Here is an 18,904-nt window from a genome sequence, read left to right as displayed (position 1 = left end):
AGTTGGGCAAAAAAGATTAGCACATTTTCTTTAGGTCATGTCCCTAAACCGATCATCTCGAAATGGCTTCGAGATTTGACTTGTTTACCTTCATCTGTAAAAATGATTCACGCTATAAATAACAGACTTAACGACTCGTCCTTGTAAGCAGCACAACTATAGCAATTGACGTTTATAGACCATTTCGGAGTTGGCAGCTTTGCGCCATATAACAGTTAACCCTTAAATCAAAGGGATTACAGATCAAGCATAAAAATTCTTGGTCTATTAGTCGCCATAGCAATTAACAGCAATGCTATTAGGCGTATGTGCAGATCTTATGCTCATATACCACTTTTGAGTTTTATAATTACACCACGGGTCAAGCAAGGACATTAGCTGTTAGCTTTAGCGTATGGTCGAATATGGACACAGGACATAGTTGCGCCGTCGTAAAAACGCTCGAAATTGTGGCATGACGCCTGGACGCCATCGAAATGGCCTTACTTGACGCCTGTAGTATCTGACACCTATGTACTATTTTTCGCTTTAACGTTGCCTCGACCTTGTTACATCATAAAGGAGTGGACTTGTTTTTCAACCATTCACAAAAAAAAACACGTTACTACACCCAAATTTCCGCCCATTTGATTGAAGTTTTACTTGTAGCTTGAAGTGTTATCAAGACAATGTAGCAATTATAAAGCTTAAGCGGTGACTTTAAGTTTGTGTGGATCAAGGTGTTTACTGACAATCTATGACGTAACTGTTGTGTGGTTACGGCGAACCCACAGTATTTTTACGTCCGTGTTTTTAGGCTCCAAGTCACGTTTTTTGGTCAGGACAAAAAATGACTCAGTGATAGTGCAAGAAAAAATGCGAAAAGATAGCAAACATCAAAAGTGTTTTGCAACAAAAAGGTGAAAAACAGTCCCTTAACACCTCTTGTTGGAGTTTGGTAAAGGTCTCGAACTTTTATCTAGAAACGTACGGGAAAACAAATCGCCAGTGGCGGCTTTCGGTTTCACAATACGCGGCAACAAAAAACTACATGTTTCCGATGTAGTCATTAGGCCGTTGTCACGCGTTTGACAAATGCTCATCGTGTGTGGCCTTAGCCTCTCTTGTATTTTAATTTTGTTGCAAAGCCTAGATTCGTTACGGCAATTTGATATGCCCACCCATGCGTAAAAACTGCAATCATGACCACGTGACCCAAATAGTAGCATCAAAGCATTTTCCAATGTTTATTACTCCCAAAATGAGATTCGTGCTATGAGGTGACCGCTATAGTGTTTTGTAACATGGTATTTTCTTTGGGGCGGTCTAAGCAAGAACGTCAGAGCCTATGTGTCAGGGGGCTGTGATTTATGGTTGTGCGACAATTGGCAGATTTCAGGGGCGGAAATAACCGACGAGAGCCGAGGATGGCATTGACACGACGTCTGTACTTCCGTGCTTGAGAGACGGATAGGAAAAAAGATGCAGTCGCGAAAAGTTTATAAGAGGCGACGACCGACCCCCAAAGCACAGATCATTTCCGAGGTAAGACGGGCTTAGCGTATACAACAGATGACGGCATAAGGTTTAGCCTAATGCCTACTTTGTAGATTGATGCCAATTGTTCGGAAAATTGATATTTGGTGTCATAGTGTATTACCGACTTAGCATAGAAGAAAAGAGACTCGCTTTAGCATTTTTAAGTTTCAAAATGTCAATCAAAGTTTCGTCAGCGAGAAAATACTAAAGTTTATAAGACTGAACAATTTTGTTTGAGCTCTAGTTTTTGTAAGCTGCACAATCAGTTTTGTAACTTGTATTCAAGTATGGTTTAACGTTTGTTTTATTTGTGTAGTAGGCCTAGAGTCGATTTGGGCCAATTTATTGATTCTGAACTTCAGCAAGATGTTTTCCTCCATTTGGAAAATCTTCATGTTCATTGCACTCTCATGGTTGTGCACAACAGTGAAAAGTCAGCGTTTTGACGGAGTTCCAGGTATGATTGTTTGATTATTACTTTGGGCAAATCGCAACAAGACATATGCTATACTATGTGGGTGGTTATGATTCAAATATAAGGTTGAACCAAACCACATTATTCTGCGATAAATGCATTTATAAAACTGGTTGGTTGAAGGCCTGCGTAGATGACCCTATAGAAAAGTCGTATCTATGATTAACTGTGGTTCGGTGTCAAGTTTCATGATAATTGGCTAAATAAAGGTTGGGGCTCAGTATCCCGTTATTGTCCGATACATTTTCTCCGAGTTTCCATGTCAGGGGAAAATTGTGCATGACAAACGATAATTTTCGCGATTGGGTCGTGATCTGGTAATATGTACTCAGTATGGTTACCCAAATACCATTGTTTTACACATAAACAAAGTAAGTTACGCCGCTATCAACCATGCCTAATTTTGAATATTTTTGTATTTTAAATGTGCTACCCACGCACGTAGTTATGGCCAAGTGCGACACAAGACTTTATATTGTTACCCATTTGAAAAATCGTTCGAGTAACATTTGAATGACAAGCACCAAAGCAAATGTGCCCGTCTGCTTTTATCACAAAATTACGCTCATGGTCTTTATGTCAAGAAATCAAATGTCGAAGTCACATGGATGCAAGCCCGTAACATTGCCTGTGTTCCTTTAAGGTTTAAACTACTCAAATTTTCTATTCTGAATGACCGGTTTTTGATTTTCAGGTTGTCGTACAACAAAACTCGAACTTGTGTTTGTGGTGGACGGGTCAAGCAGCGTGTCACGTGATGACTTCCGACTTGCCAAACAATGGATCCACAACATGACCTTAAATTTTGACGTTAGTCCGGATACAACCAGAGTAGCAGTTGTACAATACAGGTCTGTGTAAATTTGTATTCGGTGCGCAGTGTGCTTTATTTGCATATTTACGGTGTTATAGAGTTTGCAACGGGTTCGTCCTGTACATCACTTAGCGTTACTAAAAGCGTATTGCTAAAAAGTTGGGTGGCATTTGTTCAGTAAGCGGGTGTACGCTAATGGATTGTTAGAGCTGGAATGCTTGGTAGGTTGTGTTCTGGTTTGGCCAAGGATAATTGCATAGCAGGACAGCGAAAAAAGTAAAGTATAATGGGATGGCAAGGGATAATACGGTTTAAAGCAGGCTTCTTACGTTTATAGAGAAGCGTGTACTTGCAATAATGCGATTTTTTGCTAATGAAGCATATACGCTGTTTAGTTTAAATGCAATTGACCTTGTTTGTTACTAGTAAAGGGTCTGTAGAATGTAGATATTTCTAATCTGTTACCAAAAGCAAAGTGTTTTTGCAAAACATTATGTCATTCCCAATATAGTACACCGAAAAAATGAAATTCTTAATCAAAACTATTGTTGTTTTATAAGTTCATATTTTTCCACTTTCTGTTGGCCGTGGTATCTGTACACTTTAGCATCCTACCTTCCTGTTAGTTGCGGTTTCCCGACACGCTCAGGCTTTCACCCGAGTCCTCGGTTAATGTGATCACGTCATCGCCTCTCTAAGGAGCTTTCCATTTGCAGCTACGTGTTTTGTAATTGACAATTTGTGCGGAAGGTTTAGCTTGTCGAATGCCCTGAACAGTTTTTGCCATTACAATATTGCCATTTGATATACGGTGCTATGATGGCTGAAGAAGCATACGTTTTTCCGGTCTTGCTTACAATTGTAACTGTGTTTTGTCCAATTTCTTGTCCTTATCATAGATGATATGCCATTTTTTCGGTTGTTTAAACGCGGTATGTAAGTTTAAAGGTTTTTCAAGTGCAAGGAACTCGACTATTTTTAATCTTGAGACCTATATGTCTCCACTTGGGCGACATTTAATATTTTTTAGGTGATTAGGTGGTACATAGGCGAAAAGGGTAGGGAAACACTGTTTTAAACGCTGTTTCGGTAATTGCACCGTTTTGTGCAACCAACTGCCGTGAACAGCTTCATTGTCTGCAAAAGGTTGTGGTAAACTGTAAGTCCACCTAAACGACACAAATTATGGGAAAATCAAAATACTTCAACTTGAGGTATTTCCCGTAACAGAAGACTGCGTGAAGCTCGTTTATAAACCCGCTTAGGGCAAACTTGTTAACATGTGTGTCATTGGAACAATACGTGTAAAAAATGTTCCTTCAACCTTATGTAAATGACGGGGCGTTACTATAAAATACTTTAAAATGAGCAGCTAAAAACTGGCGACATTTGCGCTTTGGGCGTTGGCCATTTGTTGGGTAATTGAGTAAAACTCTTTGGAATGCACGAAGTTTGAATACAGTGTAAATACCCTTTTTTGTTTGACCTGATCGAGGTAGCGCATTCAACATGTCGAACACTTTAATTCTTCTTTGACGGACATTGGGTATTTTGACATGAAGTGTTTCCTCTAACATTTCAGTCGCTACATACGCATAAGCAATAAGTGCAGTAGGGTTTCTGAGCGATTTTAGATGTCCATCACTCTGTAGCCACACAATAGTCTATACTAGATTTTTGTTTGCTGCAAGGTTTCCTTGTAGATCTATTTACCAAACGGTTTGTTGAGATAATGTTGCGCTATGATTTGATTTATAAAGGTATAAAGGTATTCTCGTTCCTAAACTGAACATAATTTCGCTCATGGCAAAGGCCTTTTTATCCAGGATATATCTTTCGTGAGGTTTTACTTCGGGAATTAAGTGTCAAATAAAACTCGGGACTTTTGTTGTCGACCCGCTTAGTGAAGCAGAACGACAACACACCATGGCTGGTGGTGTCTGAGATTGTTTAGGAAATCTGTGCGCTGTTTTATCGGGAAAATCAAATGGGTTTCTTGTAACTTTGCAATGTGGAGTAAACCCTTAGATGTTGTGTTTTTTGGGACGTTTTGATGGGACGGTTTTGCCTCATTTGATGTGTATGCATTTCGGTACAATAAAAGGCTATCGTCTCAAGTGTAGAAGTTTGTACCAAATTAAGTCCTTCGGTCTTTGAAACACTGTTGTGTTGCATTAAACTCGGCTAAAACATCTTGTTTAGAATGTATAGGACGTCGAAACGTCGGTGCAAAAATATAATTGCTATACGAGCTCTATAAAATTGATATTATGCCTGGCAGTAACAGCTTATAATAGGCCTATACAGGGTTTTTTTTAAGGTTTGGTTTGGGTGACCGCTAAGTAGTTTTAAGAGACCGCAAGTGTTTCATTTAAATACCAAAAATAGCCATATTTGCTTAAACGGGAATTTTGGGAAACCGCTGGAGAAATTTGGGGGACCGTTTCGGTCCCCCAAAACACCTTAAAAAAACACTGCCTATATCTTTTTTTGTGTTTGGAAAAAAACATTCCGTTTTGCCGCCGAATTTCTGTTGAATCCATTATACATGTAAACTAGTCCGTTGTAACATTTCTAATTGCATAAATCACCCTAAACAGGACATGTACTGTACCCATTCACTTTGCTATGTAACCATAGAGACACCGCACTTAGTTAGAAGCTATGTGGTAAATACAGCGGTCCCGCGAAAGTTTGTCTTTCCAGCTCCGACCAATTTACGCTGATTCTTGTGGTTTTTTGCAACTTGCACGTTTAACTGAAAACTTGCATTTTCGTGGAATAACGGTTCGTTGCTGCTTTTTGGTTATTTAGCCGTTTTAGTGATTTTGTCGCTGCTATAGGGAGAATCGTAAACGGTCGTTGGTAATATTGTGACATACCTACTACAGAAAATTAGTTCAAACTGCAATTATGTACGAGCAAAAGCTGGAAATGCGTTTCGCAGAAATGTTAGCTTTTGTCCCCACAAAAATCTGTAAAATTTAGGCCAATTTGGTCCATTTTTGAAAACTTATGTTGCATTGTTCTCTCCACATAACACTGGCTTAAAAAAAACAAGTTTAAGAAATAAAACCAACCAAAATCTAATTCAAACTCTAGCAAACAGAACGGTTCGTTTTACAGTGCTTTAGTCGTGAATTACCCATAACAGATGGGCTTAAAATAGTCGCATTACATAAAGCCCAGCCATGGGTCGTAATTTGCCGGAACAGGCAGTTCGCAATGTGGCGATGCTACCATGAAAGCACACCTGTCGTGCTAACACGTTGTACTGAACCTAAATCCTTTGCCGCTCCCTATAATGCAAACTATATGAGTTGTTATACCAACCAGCCATTACTATAATATTATGGTATCAACAGATTGTCGGATTGTGCGTTACAATGCTCATTGTCTTGTTTTAGAATGCTTGCATTGTTTTTTGGTAATGAACCCGCATGTCTACTTGTGAAGGGTCATTGCGCCAACAAATCCGTCAGCCGGTATCAATTTTTGACACAATTATGGGGTGAAAGCTCTCAATATCCGGTTTCATGGTACTATTTTTCGTTATTGTCTTTAAATCAGGTTTCCCATTCCAACTGGTGTTTGGCGTTGGTGGTTCCGAATTTTAAGTCATTGACATGTTTAGTGGTTAGTTGATGGTTTGTTAAAACTGACTTTAATTCGATTAGTTGGTGGTTTGTAAATATGCAGTGATTATTTCGGGTATAAACGACCTCTCTACTTTGGTAAATGTGTTTAGCATGAGAAAGATTCGCTTTTAAACTTCAACATCGAAGGCACTAGCTGTTATCAGGGTTAAGGGGCTGACACACCTGCCTATATTTGTAACATATTCTATGCGTGGCTTTGAATGCAGATCAGGGCGTGGGGCGAATAACATTTGCATTGACATCTGTTTAGCTTAGCGGGTAAATTGGCGATGAAAAGGACATCATTGTTACTAAGTGCATATTCGGGGGCTACAACTATTTACCCGCTAAATAGATGTCAATGCAAATGTTGTTCGCCACCCCCGTGAAGAAATCTCAATACAATCACAAACTACGCCCTTTACAGCATTCAAAGCCACGCGTAAAATATGTTTAGCCGACAAACATTGGCAGGTGTGCCAGCCCCTTACCCCTGATAACAGCTTCGGTATGTCTTGGTCTCTTTTTACCATCAGCAAATCTCTTTGAACGTTCGTTTTTGCGGAACATTTCTAGAAACGAGATCAAGCTTCGATAACTTGAAAACCCATTTAGCGGTGAAATATGGAATTTTGTCGACCGTTTTTTTTTTCACCCCACAGCTAAAGCTGTAATTCACTTTAACTTTTAAACTACAATTAAATGCCCACAGATAAAAGAAACACCGCGACAATTGAAGTTGGTTTGTTTGGGTTTGAAAACCCAATTTGTCACTTTTTACGAAACTTTGTTGTCACAATCTCCAATAGGGTATGATGTCACTATTCGATGACGTAATACACTAATATCGCAACCTACCAGGCACCTCACTTTGGTGCAGAACAATGTAAATAAAAACAATATTTCCACAAAAAGAAAAAACGTATTTGGTGTAACTTGATTTTTCTCGAAAAAGGCTTTCAGATTTGGAAAAGTTTTTGGAAAGCGTTGGCTCTATTCCCGCTTTTTAGGGTTCACGTTCAGGACACCGTATTTCACATGTTTCCCAAACCACTTGGCATGAAATATCTGCACCATTTCCTCAAGGCGTGGAAACAACCCGATATGAACCCTCTTTACCTTAAATCGTTTCCTCACTTTGACAGTCACCGGTTGGCAAAATGAAATCGACCGTTTGAGCCAAAATCCGCAGTGGCATTTAACAATAAACACGTTTCCTGAATAGGAAAGTGAAAACAAATAAGGAATGGGTTTGGTAATGTACGCTTTGCGACACATGTTTTACAATTTGTTTCGAATGTTTCGAATTCATTTTAATGTGCAGTAAATCTTAGTAAATCCAAAACCGTCTGGATCAAAAAATTGCCTGAATTAAGCGAAGATTCGGATTAACCGATATTGACTAGTTTAAGTCTTACCACATTACCAATTATTTGCACCTCAAGTTTTGTTCCAATTTGGTGAAGATCCGAATTAACCGAATCCGGTTTAACCGAGGTTTACTGTATTTTTATCACCAGAATTTGGCAAACTGTACAAATGAATTTGGCAAACTGTACATTTGTACAAATGAGAATGCCCCAACCAAATATTCGAACTTTATACAAGTACCGCAACCAAAATAGAATAAATTTGTAATTTCTTTGGAGATAAAACCATTATTACACACTGGAAGCCATTGCTTTGTACATTACTAATTAGACTTAAGCCTATTTGGCGATATTACTGAGCAACCGCCGATCCAGGCTTACAATCCAATGACCTTATTGACCTTTTCCATCCTTCGTTGCTTTGCACAACTGCATCAGGTGTTTTGTAGCCCACACACACACACGGGTGCAGGAGTATTTACAGGTTAGTGTTCGTTACGTCGCGTGCTGGACTGCAAAGATTTTCGAGTGATAGTGTTAAACTGGCTGACGACATAACTACGTCATTGCACCATATCTCTTATTTTCTTTCTCTTTATTTTTGCTCGACAGTGAAAAAAAAGTAGCCATGGACTGCCAGTTTAATTAACAAATATCGTGGACCAGTCCTTTGTTAGGTAAAAATAAAGAAAGCATCTACAACAAGGATATTGGCTTGAATATATTCCCTCAAAACAGCATTTCAAGAGTGATATCAAATAACTGACAGATAACTGGCCAATGACTTGGATAAGCTTTTTTCGAATTGAATAAACAATAAATTATATGCAACTTATTCCAGTTTATCACCAAATATAATTATCGTCTTGTAGACCACCTACAAAGTGATCATGGACCACTAGTTAAGACCCACTGGCATAATGCTTAACCTTAAACAGGGTTTAAATAAGTCTTGCGACACAAAAATCTTTAATCGCTTTTCGCGAAAGTTGGCAATGTAACCGCCATAAGAAAGTAAAAAAAACTGTTTAGTTTTCCAAAAAAAGACTCAATTATTTGTGCTGTCACGTCATTATGTGTAGTATAACAGTTCGTGAACGCGTTCAGCTTAAAACACAGTATGCTTTAATGTTCTTGGGTTTTAAAAGAACTTGTTTTTTGGCACATCAACTCTTTTCCCTCTCTAATGTGATGCAGTATCAGTGACAACAGTCAGCCCAACCCAACCCGCCTTATCTGATGCGTGACAGCAAAACCTGTGTTTGTTGTGGTGTTGTGGGGTCAAAGTTCATTGGTTTGGCGGTGCAAGTGAAAATCAAGCGCTACTGTCATGATGAAAGTGGTTAACTGAATCCAGCGTTGGTTAATAGATGTTTAGGGAAAACGTTCATGAAATATGATGTGGGTTTAAAGTTTTTAAGTACATTGAACCATGCCTAAAAGGTTACAACGTCAAAATCTTAAATTCGACCCAAAAGGTCAAAGACAAAACCGTTCAAAAATACATATTTTAAATTGATCACTATAAAACAAAATTGTAGAAAAAAAGAACACTTGTAATATTTGTTTCATTTGTTTGCGTTTACTTGTACCCACCAAAATATTTACATACGTTTGCGCTAAGGCGGTCCTAACCTTTATACAGTGATCCCATGTTTACAGTAACCGACCACCACTTGCACTTAACTCATGCGTGAATTTCAGTAACTTTGACACACAATAGCAAATCGTCACTAAGACGCCGTTTTCGGAGACGGGCATGCGAGCGTTTTTTGCACAATGTGCTCGAAAATGTGCAGGTCGAAATGTGCGCACATTTTTCGAAAATGTGCAGGTGCCGAAATGTGCAAGTCATAATGTGCAGGTGCCAAAATGTGCAGTCGCTCAAATGAAGTATTGATATTTAACGTCAAACTATTGTTGTGGTCATAAATTGTGCCAAAAATATTAGTTATAAGTTATGACCTATAAATTAAAATCGGATTTAAGAGAAACTTGTAAAAATGCGTGTTGTGTTTGTTAGATATGGCAAAGCGTGAAATTATCTAGCATTCAGGAAATAGGAAACACTGTTTTTCAGACTAGATATGTACACGATCGTCACCTCAATCGGTTTGACTTTATTGTTTTTAATTTAAGGCCTGTTAGCTTGTAGCCTGCCCAGCTTCTATAGATTTTACAATTAGACAATAGTATACTCATATGACAGTCCAGCTATTGTTTCCGTCACGCTTGATTAACACTACACGCTTGTCGGATGCTTGCATTGAGTTTGGTGCTTTAAGAGCAAGCAAATGACAAAGCTGGGCTTGTATGGTCAGATTTATGCATCTACCCTGTATAATGTTACTACGTGGTTGTGATTGTGCTGTTGGAGAGTATTTAATGTACGTTTTATCTTTTTAGTACTTCTTTAAACGCTTTCAAGTGATTTTACCTAACATATTAAAGGGTGCATAAAGTTTATTACTAATTGATTTAAAGTCTGGTAAAAATAGAACTTTCCTAACTGGCTGTATCTTTGAACTGATGTTCAACGACTTTGGCCTCGACCAGGAACTCTGGACAGACGAAAGGTCAAGCTTGAACAAAGATCATGTTTTTTTCCAAAGTTACTCATTTTAAACTGTCAACAAAGGGTAATTTGAAGAAAAATTCAAGGCACCAAAACAATTGCTAGACATCATAACCACCAAGGAAACTGGTGCAGAAAACACAAGTCAAATTGCTATGATAAGTAACAAAGAGTTAAACACAACAGAGTATTTATGAGGATATGTTTTTTCAAGGCAAAAAACTAGTTTACGGAAGTTATCAAAATTGTCAGCATGTTGTCAACCATGCGACCACAGGGCCAGCTGATTTCTTTAGTGGAGCCAAAGTCTGGAGGTCTCGCTTATCCTTTTATGAGTTACTGCAACTTTTACAAAGTGCGTAAATGCCTGACAGGATGTTTACGGCCAGCCAACAAGCTAGATTTTTACTGCATTGCAAAAGTTACACTGATCCTCACAGAGTTTCCAAAAAAGACATATGTGAAATTCTAGAAGTTGCTGGACTACCATATGAGTATACTGTTATTAAACTCAAAACCAAGTCAAAGACCCAGCTGTCCAGTGATTTTTATTCAATGAAACAAATGAATTATTAGAAAGTTTTCCATCCTTTGGGTTATACTGCACAATTGACAAAAGGACTATATATGTGTCTTTGGAAGAAACTCAAATGACAACATTCAAAAAGAAAAGGACAACCACACAGTTGCCCAACTTAATGTTTGACATTTTTTATTTGTTTGAGGCTCATTTACATGACATAACTTGGTATATGGGTATTTAATTAGGTTAGTTTTGAAACCCACACAAATACTTGATGTGATGCCCTAATTTTAAGTTTGCTAAAACATTCATGTTATTGCTTCTGACTTGCTATTGTGTGGACCAGATGGCTAAAAAGACCTACTGTAGGAATATCATAATACACCAAAATATCATTAGATGCTTTTGCAAAATTTGTAATTGTTTCCTGACTAATATACAGAAACTAGATGATTGCCATTATGAACGAAAAAGGTGTATGTTTCATGTGGGATTGCAAATAAATAAACAAACTAAATCTGGCGTGAACAATTAGAGAGATAAAGAGACTGAAACAGCCAGAAAGAATATTAGGATAGGGAAAATATTTTTTTGAGACCGCTGTGGGCATTCTGTATTATATTTTTGGTAAAAAATATGTACAATGGTAACAAAACGGGTTTAGAAAAGGATAATACTGAGATGTCATGAAAAAAATGATGGATGTGCAATGCAAAAGTATAAGTTCTCACCATTTATATAGGCATCAGTTATTTACCACTGCATTTGTTTGAAACCACATTGTATTTTCAGTTATTTTTGCCCTGAAGGGTCATATTCTGTTCAGTTAAAAAACTTAATCCACTGCATTTAACAAGAAAAATAACATACCTATATAAGTTAATTGATTTGCACAGAACACTATTTAAAATAAAAATGCAGGGAAAGATATATAATAATTATGTAATTGGGACAAAAAATTGTTTGTGTGAAAGGGACAGAAAGACTTTTTTAGTATGAAAGGGAGAAATTTTGGCACCTGCACATTTTGACCTGCACATTTTGACCTGCACATTTTGGCACCTGCACATTTTGACCTGCACATTTTGGCACCTGCACATTTTCGAAAAATGTGCGCATATTTTAACCTGCACATTTTGGCACCTGCACATTTTGACCTGCACATTTTGGCACCTGCACATTTTCGAAAAATGTGCGCACATTTTAACCTGCACATTTTGGCACCTGCACATTTTCGAAAAATGTGCGCACATTTCGACCTGCACATTTTGGCGCACATTGTGCAAATTCTTGCCGTAAGCCCTGTTGCGTTTTCGTGTTCAGAGCAGCCCATAACCGCTTGTATAAGTTCCCACCATGTATTGTTTGCATTCGGATTTGCTGCACAAAGCTTCTATTTTTCGTGCTTGCGTCCCATGAAGCTTATTCCCTGACCTTAACGTCAATCTAGGTGCGGTAGCGTTATTTTGGATGCGAGGTACGTCGTTTCACGACAAGCGTACGGGACCATAGTGCTTTGAATTTTATGTACATAGGGTTCAATATCTGTCATCTTTCACGTAAAATGGTGTTTGGTCGAGGAGAAATGAATCGGTCGTTAAAAGTGCTTGGTATTTTTTCGCGCTTCGCAGACACCACAATAATGTCTGAAAATCTAAAAGTCTCGCCTTGCCGACGACTCTGGACAATGTTTGTTGCAGTTTCGCAACCGCTGGGTAATACGGGTGGCGTAAAATGTAATTGCGCGGTATTTACTTTCTACTACTGTATAAACATGTCAAATTGAACAGACATGTAAAACGTGTGTAGAAAATAGATGTTGTTTTTTTCGTAGCTCCCCAATTCAAAAGTAATTTCGTAAGCTTGATTTTCACCAAACATTACACTTTAGTATCGCAAAACGCTGCTTTGCAACCAATCTAAATCCAGGCCAAATTGATAATAATTCGTCCATCTTGTTAATGGTCGCATTTGTTCACAGCACAAACTACCTTTACCCCAAACAAACTTCTCATGTACCTTAACCGTTTGATTTCTCACAAATGTTACGCAAATTAACCAGAAATCAACTGTGAACAGTCAAACACGCTGCTATGATGAATCACAAAATGCCTTCACCGTCAAGTTTTTGTTGTTGAGCTTTGGGTCTTTGATTCGCTTGATGCGCAGCAAAGGGCCTTTGCAGTAGAAAATCGAGTTGTAGCATCTTTGTCGTTTGTCAAATTTGCCACGCTGACAGTTGTATTGGCTTCGACCCAACGCTTGCAGTCATTTGGAAGGATTGTAGTCAATATAATTTGGCGCTCCCTGCATGTTTTCTATTGCCCTGGTTAGATTGCGTTGTAATAAGCCTGTTTTTAAAACGGAAAAGGTGCAACATTTGCGTTTACGTTGGAAGGCAAATTTTGTCAAGGCGCAAAAAGGACAAGCGTAAAACTTAGACACCCCTTGCGTTAATATGTACTGGTTGCTAATGTCGTATTTTGTTTTATGGTACCTATAATCACAGCATTTAGCATTTTACCCTATACGTGCCGGCGCTCATGACATGGCTACATCGTTCATTAAAAAAGATCACAAGCAAATATTTAGTAGATTTTTTTGCAGTTTTGGCTTGACATCAATATCGCAATGACATCTAGAACACTATAGGCAGCAGTGATTGTTAAAACGTCTGCAGCAAAAATGTACTCGTTGTATGCAAACTCTTTGGTAGTATTGTTTGCAGTGAACAATTTATCTCTCAAGACATATTTACGTGATATGTTTCATACCGCACAAAATAAGGCACTTTTGAGTTTAATAAATCAACCCATAACGTAACACGAATCCCAGCAGCTTGGATCACACGTGACTTGAAATTGGGTACTTACAGGCTCAAATTATCGCTTTAACATCTGTGCGAGTGTAGTTTTTGCAATCTGACCTCTTGTTTTGCAGTCATGACCTTTTTCCATCCATTACCTTTGCAAAACATTGCAACATATGCATAGACAAGTCAATACGATCTCATATAGTTGCAAACAACTTCACAACTTGACCACAACTCCCTGTTGCACAAAAACATCAGGATTGCGGTTTTCCTATCGCTTAAATTGTATTAATCACTTATTTTGTGGCTCTATGTTTATTTCAGTAGCGCCTTAGTATGCCCCTATGACGTCTGTTTGTTACGTCATAGAGGGGTTGTTTGTCTCCAAGGTGCTTTGAGTCGTTAATAGTGCGATTAGGTCCTAATGCTTGGGAAATTAACAAGCTATATACTTGCTGTGTTGTGAATCACAGAGAATTTTCTGATTACAACTTTTTTACATATATATTGACTCATGTACTATTAGGAGTAATTATTTACTCTTCTAAAAAATCGAGTGTTTTGTTGCCCAATTCGTATGTTTAATATATATCTCATTCGACTTTCGGCGGTTTCTCCACTGAGCCTGTGTAGCTCAGTTGGTAGAGCACGAGTCCCGGAAAGACTTCTGTCGTGGGTTCGAATCCCACCAAAGGCTAGATTTCTGTGCCTTGCCGCAATGCTTGGGAGACCAGCTGATTCGGTACACGCCTTAAACAGGCCTGGCGTACTATGATTTCTCTTGTATGTGTTGTTTACGCAATTAAATAACCATACATTGTATATTTCATGCAGCACTGAACCCCGTACGGAGTTCGAACTCGACTCTTACGAGGATTCGCGCGGAGTAGTTCGAGGAATCAATCACATGCAACACATGTCAGGTATATCTGAGAATGCAAAGTATTTTAACAGAATCGTATTACTGAAAAATTAATGAACGTGAGGCAAATGATATAATGCTGCACATGCTATACACCAGCAGTGTTCATCAACCTTTGCGGAAGCCCCATGAACTATTTTAATTAATACAACTATTTAGAGGTTTTTTTAGACCGGTTAGCAGACATGAAATTGAAATGTTATGCTAAAAACTGCAAAAGTAAATTCATATTTATAAGAACACGAAACAATTAGAAAACAGTGGTACATGGTATGTTATCATACACGTGTTAAATACATTCTTATACAACTTGTTTGGTTAAACCAGTCGTTCCCAACTTTTATCGACTTCCTCACTTAACAATTCAAAACGTGTACATTCCTCCCCAATAGACTACAAATTGTATGCTAAACCATACAAAGATAATTTCAAATTGGTTGTTTATTAACTTTATGGGTTCAATTCTTAGAGCTGAAGTGTCTTTTTGCAAAACACATGTACAAAAAATTGAAGTAATTTCCTACCCTAAAGTTTTGACATTCCTGCTCGGTTGGAACCACTGGGTTATACCCTTATGCAACCCTCGCTACCCATGCGCCCCTGTGTCTGTTGTGGTCCACCTTGAGGTTAACTAAGGGCTGCTACACTCCCTTTACCCTTTAAACCTAATTTCGACAAGAATTTTAGTTTCCCAGGCACTATTGGATTTCCAAGTACACTATATTCAGTTTTTATTTTTGAGAGTTTCCTTTAAATTTGTAATGTTTGCGGGTTTCCTTTAATCCATTATTACGTCATTGCGCCACAGGAAACACACAAACTGGAAAAGCGTTGCGTTACGTCATCGACCAGGTGTTCGTGAGAGCTCGACCGGGTTCATCCAAGGTCGCGATCGTCATCAGCGATGGACGAAGCCAAGACGAGGTATATCCTGAGCGTTAGAACCAAACCTTTTTTACAGTATTTTGTTAAAATATAAAGGATGCCACTAAATTTAAAAGAAAAAAAAAACATTTCCAGTCAGTGTTTTACATATAACTTTCTTTGCTATATGAAGCAGGCAAAATTGCAGAAATGGATATTAAAAACTACATGCTATTGTTTAAAATGTCGCATTCTTTGTTAGGCATTACGAAATAAACCCGGCTTTTGATACTTTGGCAACAAGACTTTTCAGTATGAAGGTTTTGAAACGTTTTTGATACATTGACATAGATTTGATTGTTGGCTCAACGCATGCTGTTCAAAATTAGTTGTGAACTTTTTTGGTCACGGGCTTTTCATAACCACTATAAACATGACAGATTTTAATATTGTACAGTTTAATACAATACGACCTATTCAAATCGCTCTGTGCCTTAATGAAAAAGTTTTCACAGACAAGTTTTGGTGTGCTTATAAAAACGTGACGGCGTGCTCAAAAACAAACCCAACCCGGGCTATTTCCATCACTTTAAGCTTTCCATGGGTCTTCAGCCCAACCTAAACCTCCGTATAAGTGTCAAAGAGCCACTAATTTCCGATGCATGTCTGTTTATTTGTGGTGTTTGATGCTGGGAAGTTGCCAGTTCCAAAAGTAGATTTCAAGACAAAAATCAAAGTAATAGCTTCAACTTGTCGATTTGCATTGTTTATCAAGCTTTTCCATCTCTTATCGGCCTGTCTTTCATCTTAAACTTACGGAATCGTTGAAATCGTTATCTAGAATGCAAACCACTCTGACAAGTTGCGAAAATAAATTGCGCGCTTTCCGTATCTTTAGCCGCCTTGCGTGAAACCGAATCAGCTGTTGCTGTTTGTACGAATGCTTGGACACTGTGGGTGGTATTAAATTGAATGGTAAACATTGCGAATGCTTTTGTTAAACCTTATTTAGCCTTTTGCAAGAAACATTGACTTGAAATGAAAACAGTTCAATTGCGCTAATTTTTTGACGTGTGATTTTTGGTGCCTTTGGTGCCTAAATTATTTAATAATTGTGCAAGGTTGTACAAACTACAAACACATACAAACTCAAGAGGAAAGAAAATCGTGTGAAAAGGTTCCAATAAACGTTCGACAAAGCGAACACTGACAAATCACCTACAAACAATCGCATAGGCAATAACACACTCAAAAAACAATCCTACAAACAGTCAGATAGTTAAAAAAGGATACCAGAAAATAATTCCGAATCCACATACATACAGGCACACAACAAATCAATGCACACACAATTTCAAAAACAAACGGACACTTACAAATCACCAACAAACAACCGCACACACAATAACACAAAAAAACCACAGACAATAGGACACCTACAAAAAGAAACCCAAACAATAACTCCGAACCCACATACACAAACGTACACAACAAATGAACACACACACAATTTCATCATATATAACATACAAACAAAAAACAATATAGCAGCGCCGACAAACACTCAAGCCCGCACACTTGAAGCCCACTGAACCCAGGAATCTAAATATAAGTAAAGCTTACGTCAGTATAACCTTCTACCACGCATCTTGTTAACCCCACGTATGCTATACAGGCAAAACAAGCGGCCGCGGCCTTGCAGACTGAGGGGATCGCTACTTTTGCGGTGGGCGTCGGTGATATGACGTCATCAGGTGGTGTGAGCGAGTTACGTCAGATCGCCAACATGGCTGACGACTCCGATAGCGTGTTCATGGTAAGGATTTTGGGTTCTTTGTTAGTTTTAACATTTAAATTGTTTTACCCTGATAAAGGCGACCTGTATCGGAATAAATATACGTTTGCCAGAAGAGCTCTATAAACTTGATATTATGTCTGGCAGCAATAGCTTATGTATTGTTTTACCTAATTCTGTTAAAAAACGTGATAGTTGCCGTGATGGAGACATTTCAGAAAATAATAAAACTAATTCTATATAGATCGCCTATTTGGAAGTTTAGGAGATTAGGTTTGATACCCTTAAGCACATGCCAGGATTTAAACCTCTGGTCTTTACACTCCTATTTACAACAAAAATACATAAATATTTACTATACAGGTGGAAGATTTCCAATCTATTGGCAAAATTCAGGAGAAACTTATAGAAGCAGTTTGCGAACAAACAGTCAAAGGTAAATAGTAAATAGCTAAACGTTTTCTGGATTAAAATTATGATTTTGCCCTTTTTGATGTTTAGAATGTCCTACTGCGAAAAACGACCTTGCTTTTGTGATTGACGCTTCGTCCACGATTGGCTATGAAGACTTCGCAAAGGTACTTTATCTGTTTTATATTCTGAGGTTCTGAAATACTGTTCTTGTATACTTGGCATACAAGGTGTTTCGTATTGAGCTTTTTTATGGCTTATTACTATAATTTTGGCCAAGTTTATGCTATAACGCAATGCGATTGTTTTCTTAACTGCGGTTATTCTCGCCATACGCCAACCACACATGTTTATTCCGCATATATATGTGTCAGTTAGAGTAACTTGATTTTTTTTAATTTTCGGACTGTCCTGTCGTAGGTTAAGGCTTGGATGAAAAATATCGTGAACGCGTTCGATATTGGACCGGATCAGACCAGGGTTGCTGTGATCCAGTACAGTACTTACGTACAAGAGGAATTTAAGTAAGTTTGGTCATAAAACGTTTGGTAAACATTTGGTAATAAAACGTTGGAAACCAGGTAAAATTTGCAAGAACGTTTTCAAGCAGTTTTTAACACAACAAAATCTAAAATGTAGGACTGCTTTAAACTGCTATCATCTCCATAGTGTAATCTACCTCACTAAAACTGTTAATATGACATGAGTAGCAGTAGCTCTTTAACTTTACTTTGTACTTCATAGTTTTGGTCAACTGTTGTCGAAGGAGGAAGTTCTAGCTGCAATTGATCGTATGGATTACGTGATGGGTGATACACACACTGGGGATGCTCTTATGTATTTGCTGGTAAGTTGCCTGTTGTTTTTACGGTTATCTCAGTTTGCATAAACACATTTAGGCAACCACTTGACTGATTGGTCTGAAATTTGCGGCATTTTATGACATAAAGATCTTGCAAGATATGCAAACTTTGCGGGTTCGATTCCCGTCGTAAAATGTATGTTATTATTGCTACTCTAATATACTTACATTTTTCATTAATGCTTTGGGTGTAGGACTTATATAAATACGGTGAAATTAGATATAAGTGTAATGTCATAGTAGACTACAAGAATCAGCCTGTGTGACAGGGCGGTGACCGATGGATCTGTCTACACTTATCAGATATATACAAAATTGCCACCCC

At 38.1% G+C, this 18,904-nt stretch overlaps 1 protein-coding gene and 1 non-coding gene across 2 annotated transcripts; both read left to right on the top strand.

The window, feature by feature from the left end:
* Nucleotides 1-1,363: 1,363 nt before the first annotated feature.
* LOC145208498 (matrilin-1-like) lies at nucleotides 1,364-18,889 on the top strand. Its single transcript, XM_080078943.1, has 10 exons — nucleotides 1,364-1,524; nucleotides 1,835-1,975; nucleotides 2,688-2,844; nucleotides 14,560-14,648; nucleotides 15,456-15,571; nucleotides 17,187-17,327; nucleotides 17,670-17,742; nucleotides 17,808-17,884; nucleotides 18,138-18,241; nucleotides 18,462-18,889. The coding sequence occupies exons 2-10, from the start codon at nucleotides 1,885-1,887 to the stop codon at nucleotides 18,604-18,606; spliced, it is 993 nt and encodes a 330-aa protein (XP_079935069.1). The 5' UTR covers nucleotides 1,364-1,524; nucleotides 1,835-1,884; the 3' UTR covers nucleotides 18,607-18,889.
* On the top strand, nucleotides 14,349-14,422 carry Trnas-gga (transfer RNA serine (anticodon GGA)). Its single transcript has one exon. It is a non-coding gene; the product is annotated as a tRNA-Ser (tRNA).
* Nucleotides 18,890-18,904: the final 15 nt, after the last annotated feature.

Source organism: Phallusia mammillata, unplaced genomic scaffold, assembly GCF_965637545.1.
Source record: "Phallusia mammillata unplaced genomic scaffold, kaPhaMamm4.hap1.1 HAP1_SCAFFOLD_285, whole genome shotgun sequence".
Lineage (NCBI taxonomy): Eukaryota > Metazoa > Chordata > Ascidiacea > Phlebobranchia > Ascidiidae > Phallusia > Phallusia mammillata.
Note: the sequence above shows the minus strand (reverse complement) of the source record. Positions and strands in the feature narration are given on the sequence as shown.

Bases quoted from the DNA above. Each gene is read 5' to 3' on its own strand.
- LOC145208498 (XM_080078943.1), top strand. From the start codon at position 1,885: ATGTTTTCCTCCATTTGGAAAATCTTCATGTTCATTGCACTCTCATGG. The intron at 14,649-15,455 runs GTATATCTGAGA...ATTGCGCCACAG, and splicing joins TCACATGCAACACATGTCAG to GAAACACACAAACTGGAAAA. The intron at 17,328-17,669 runs GTAAGGATTTTG...TTTACTATACAG, and splicing joins ACTCCGATAGCGTGTTCATG to GTGGAAGATTTCCAATCTAT.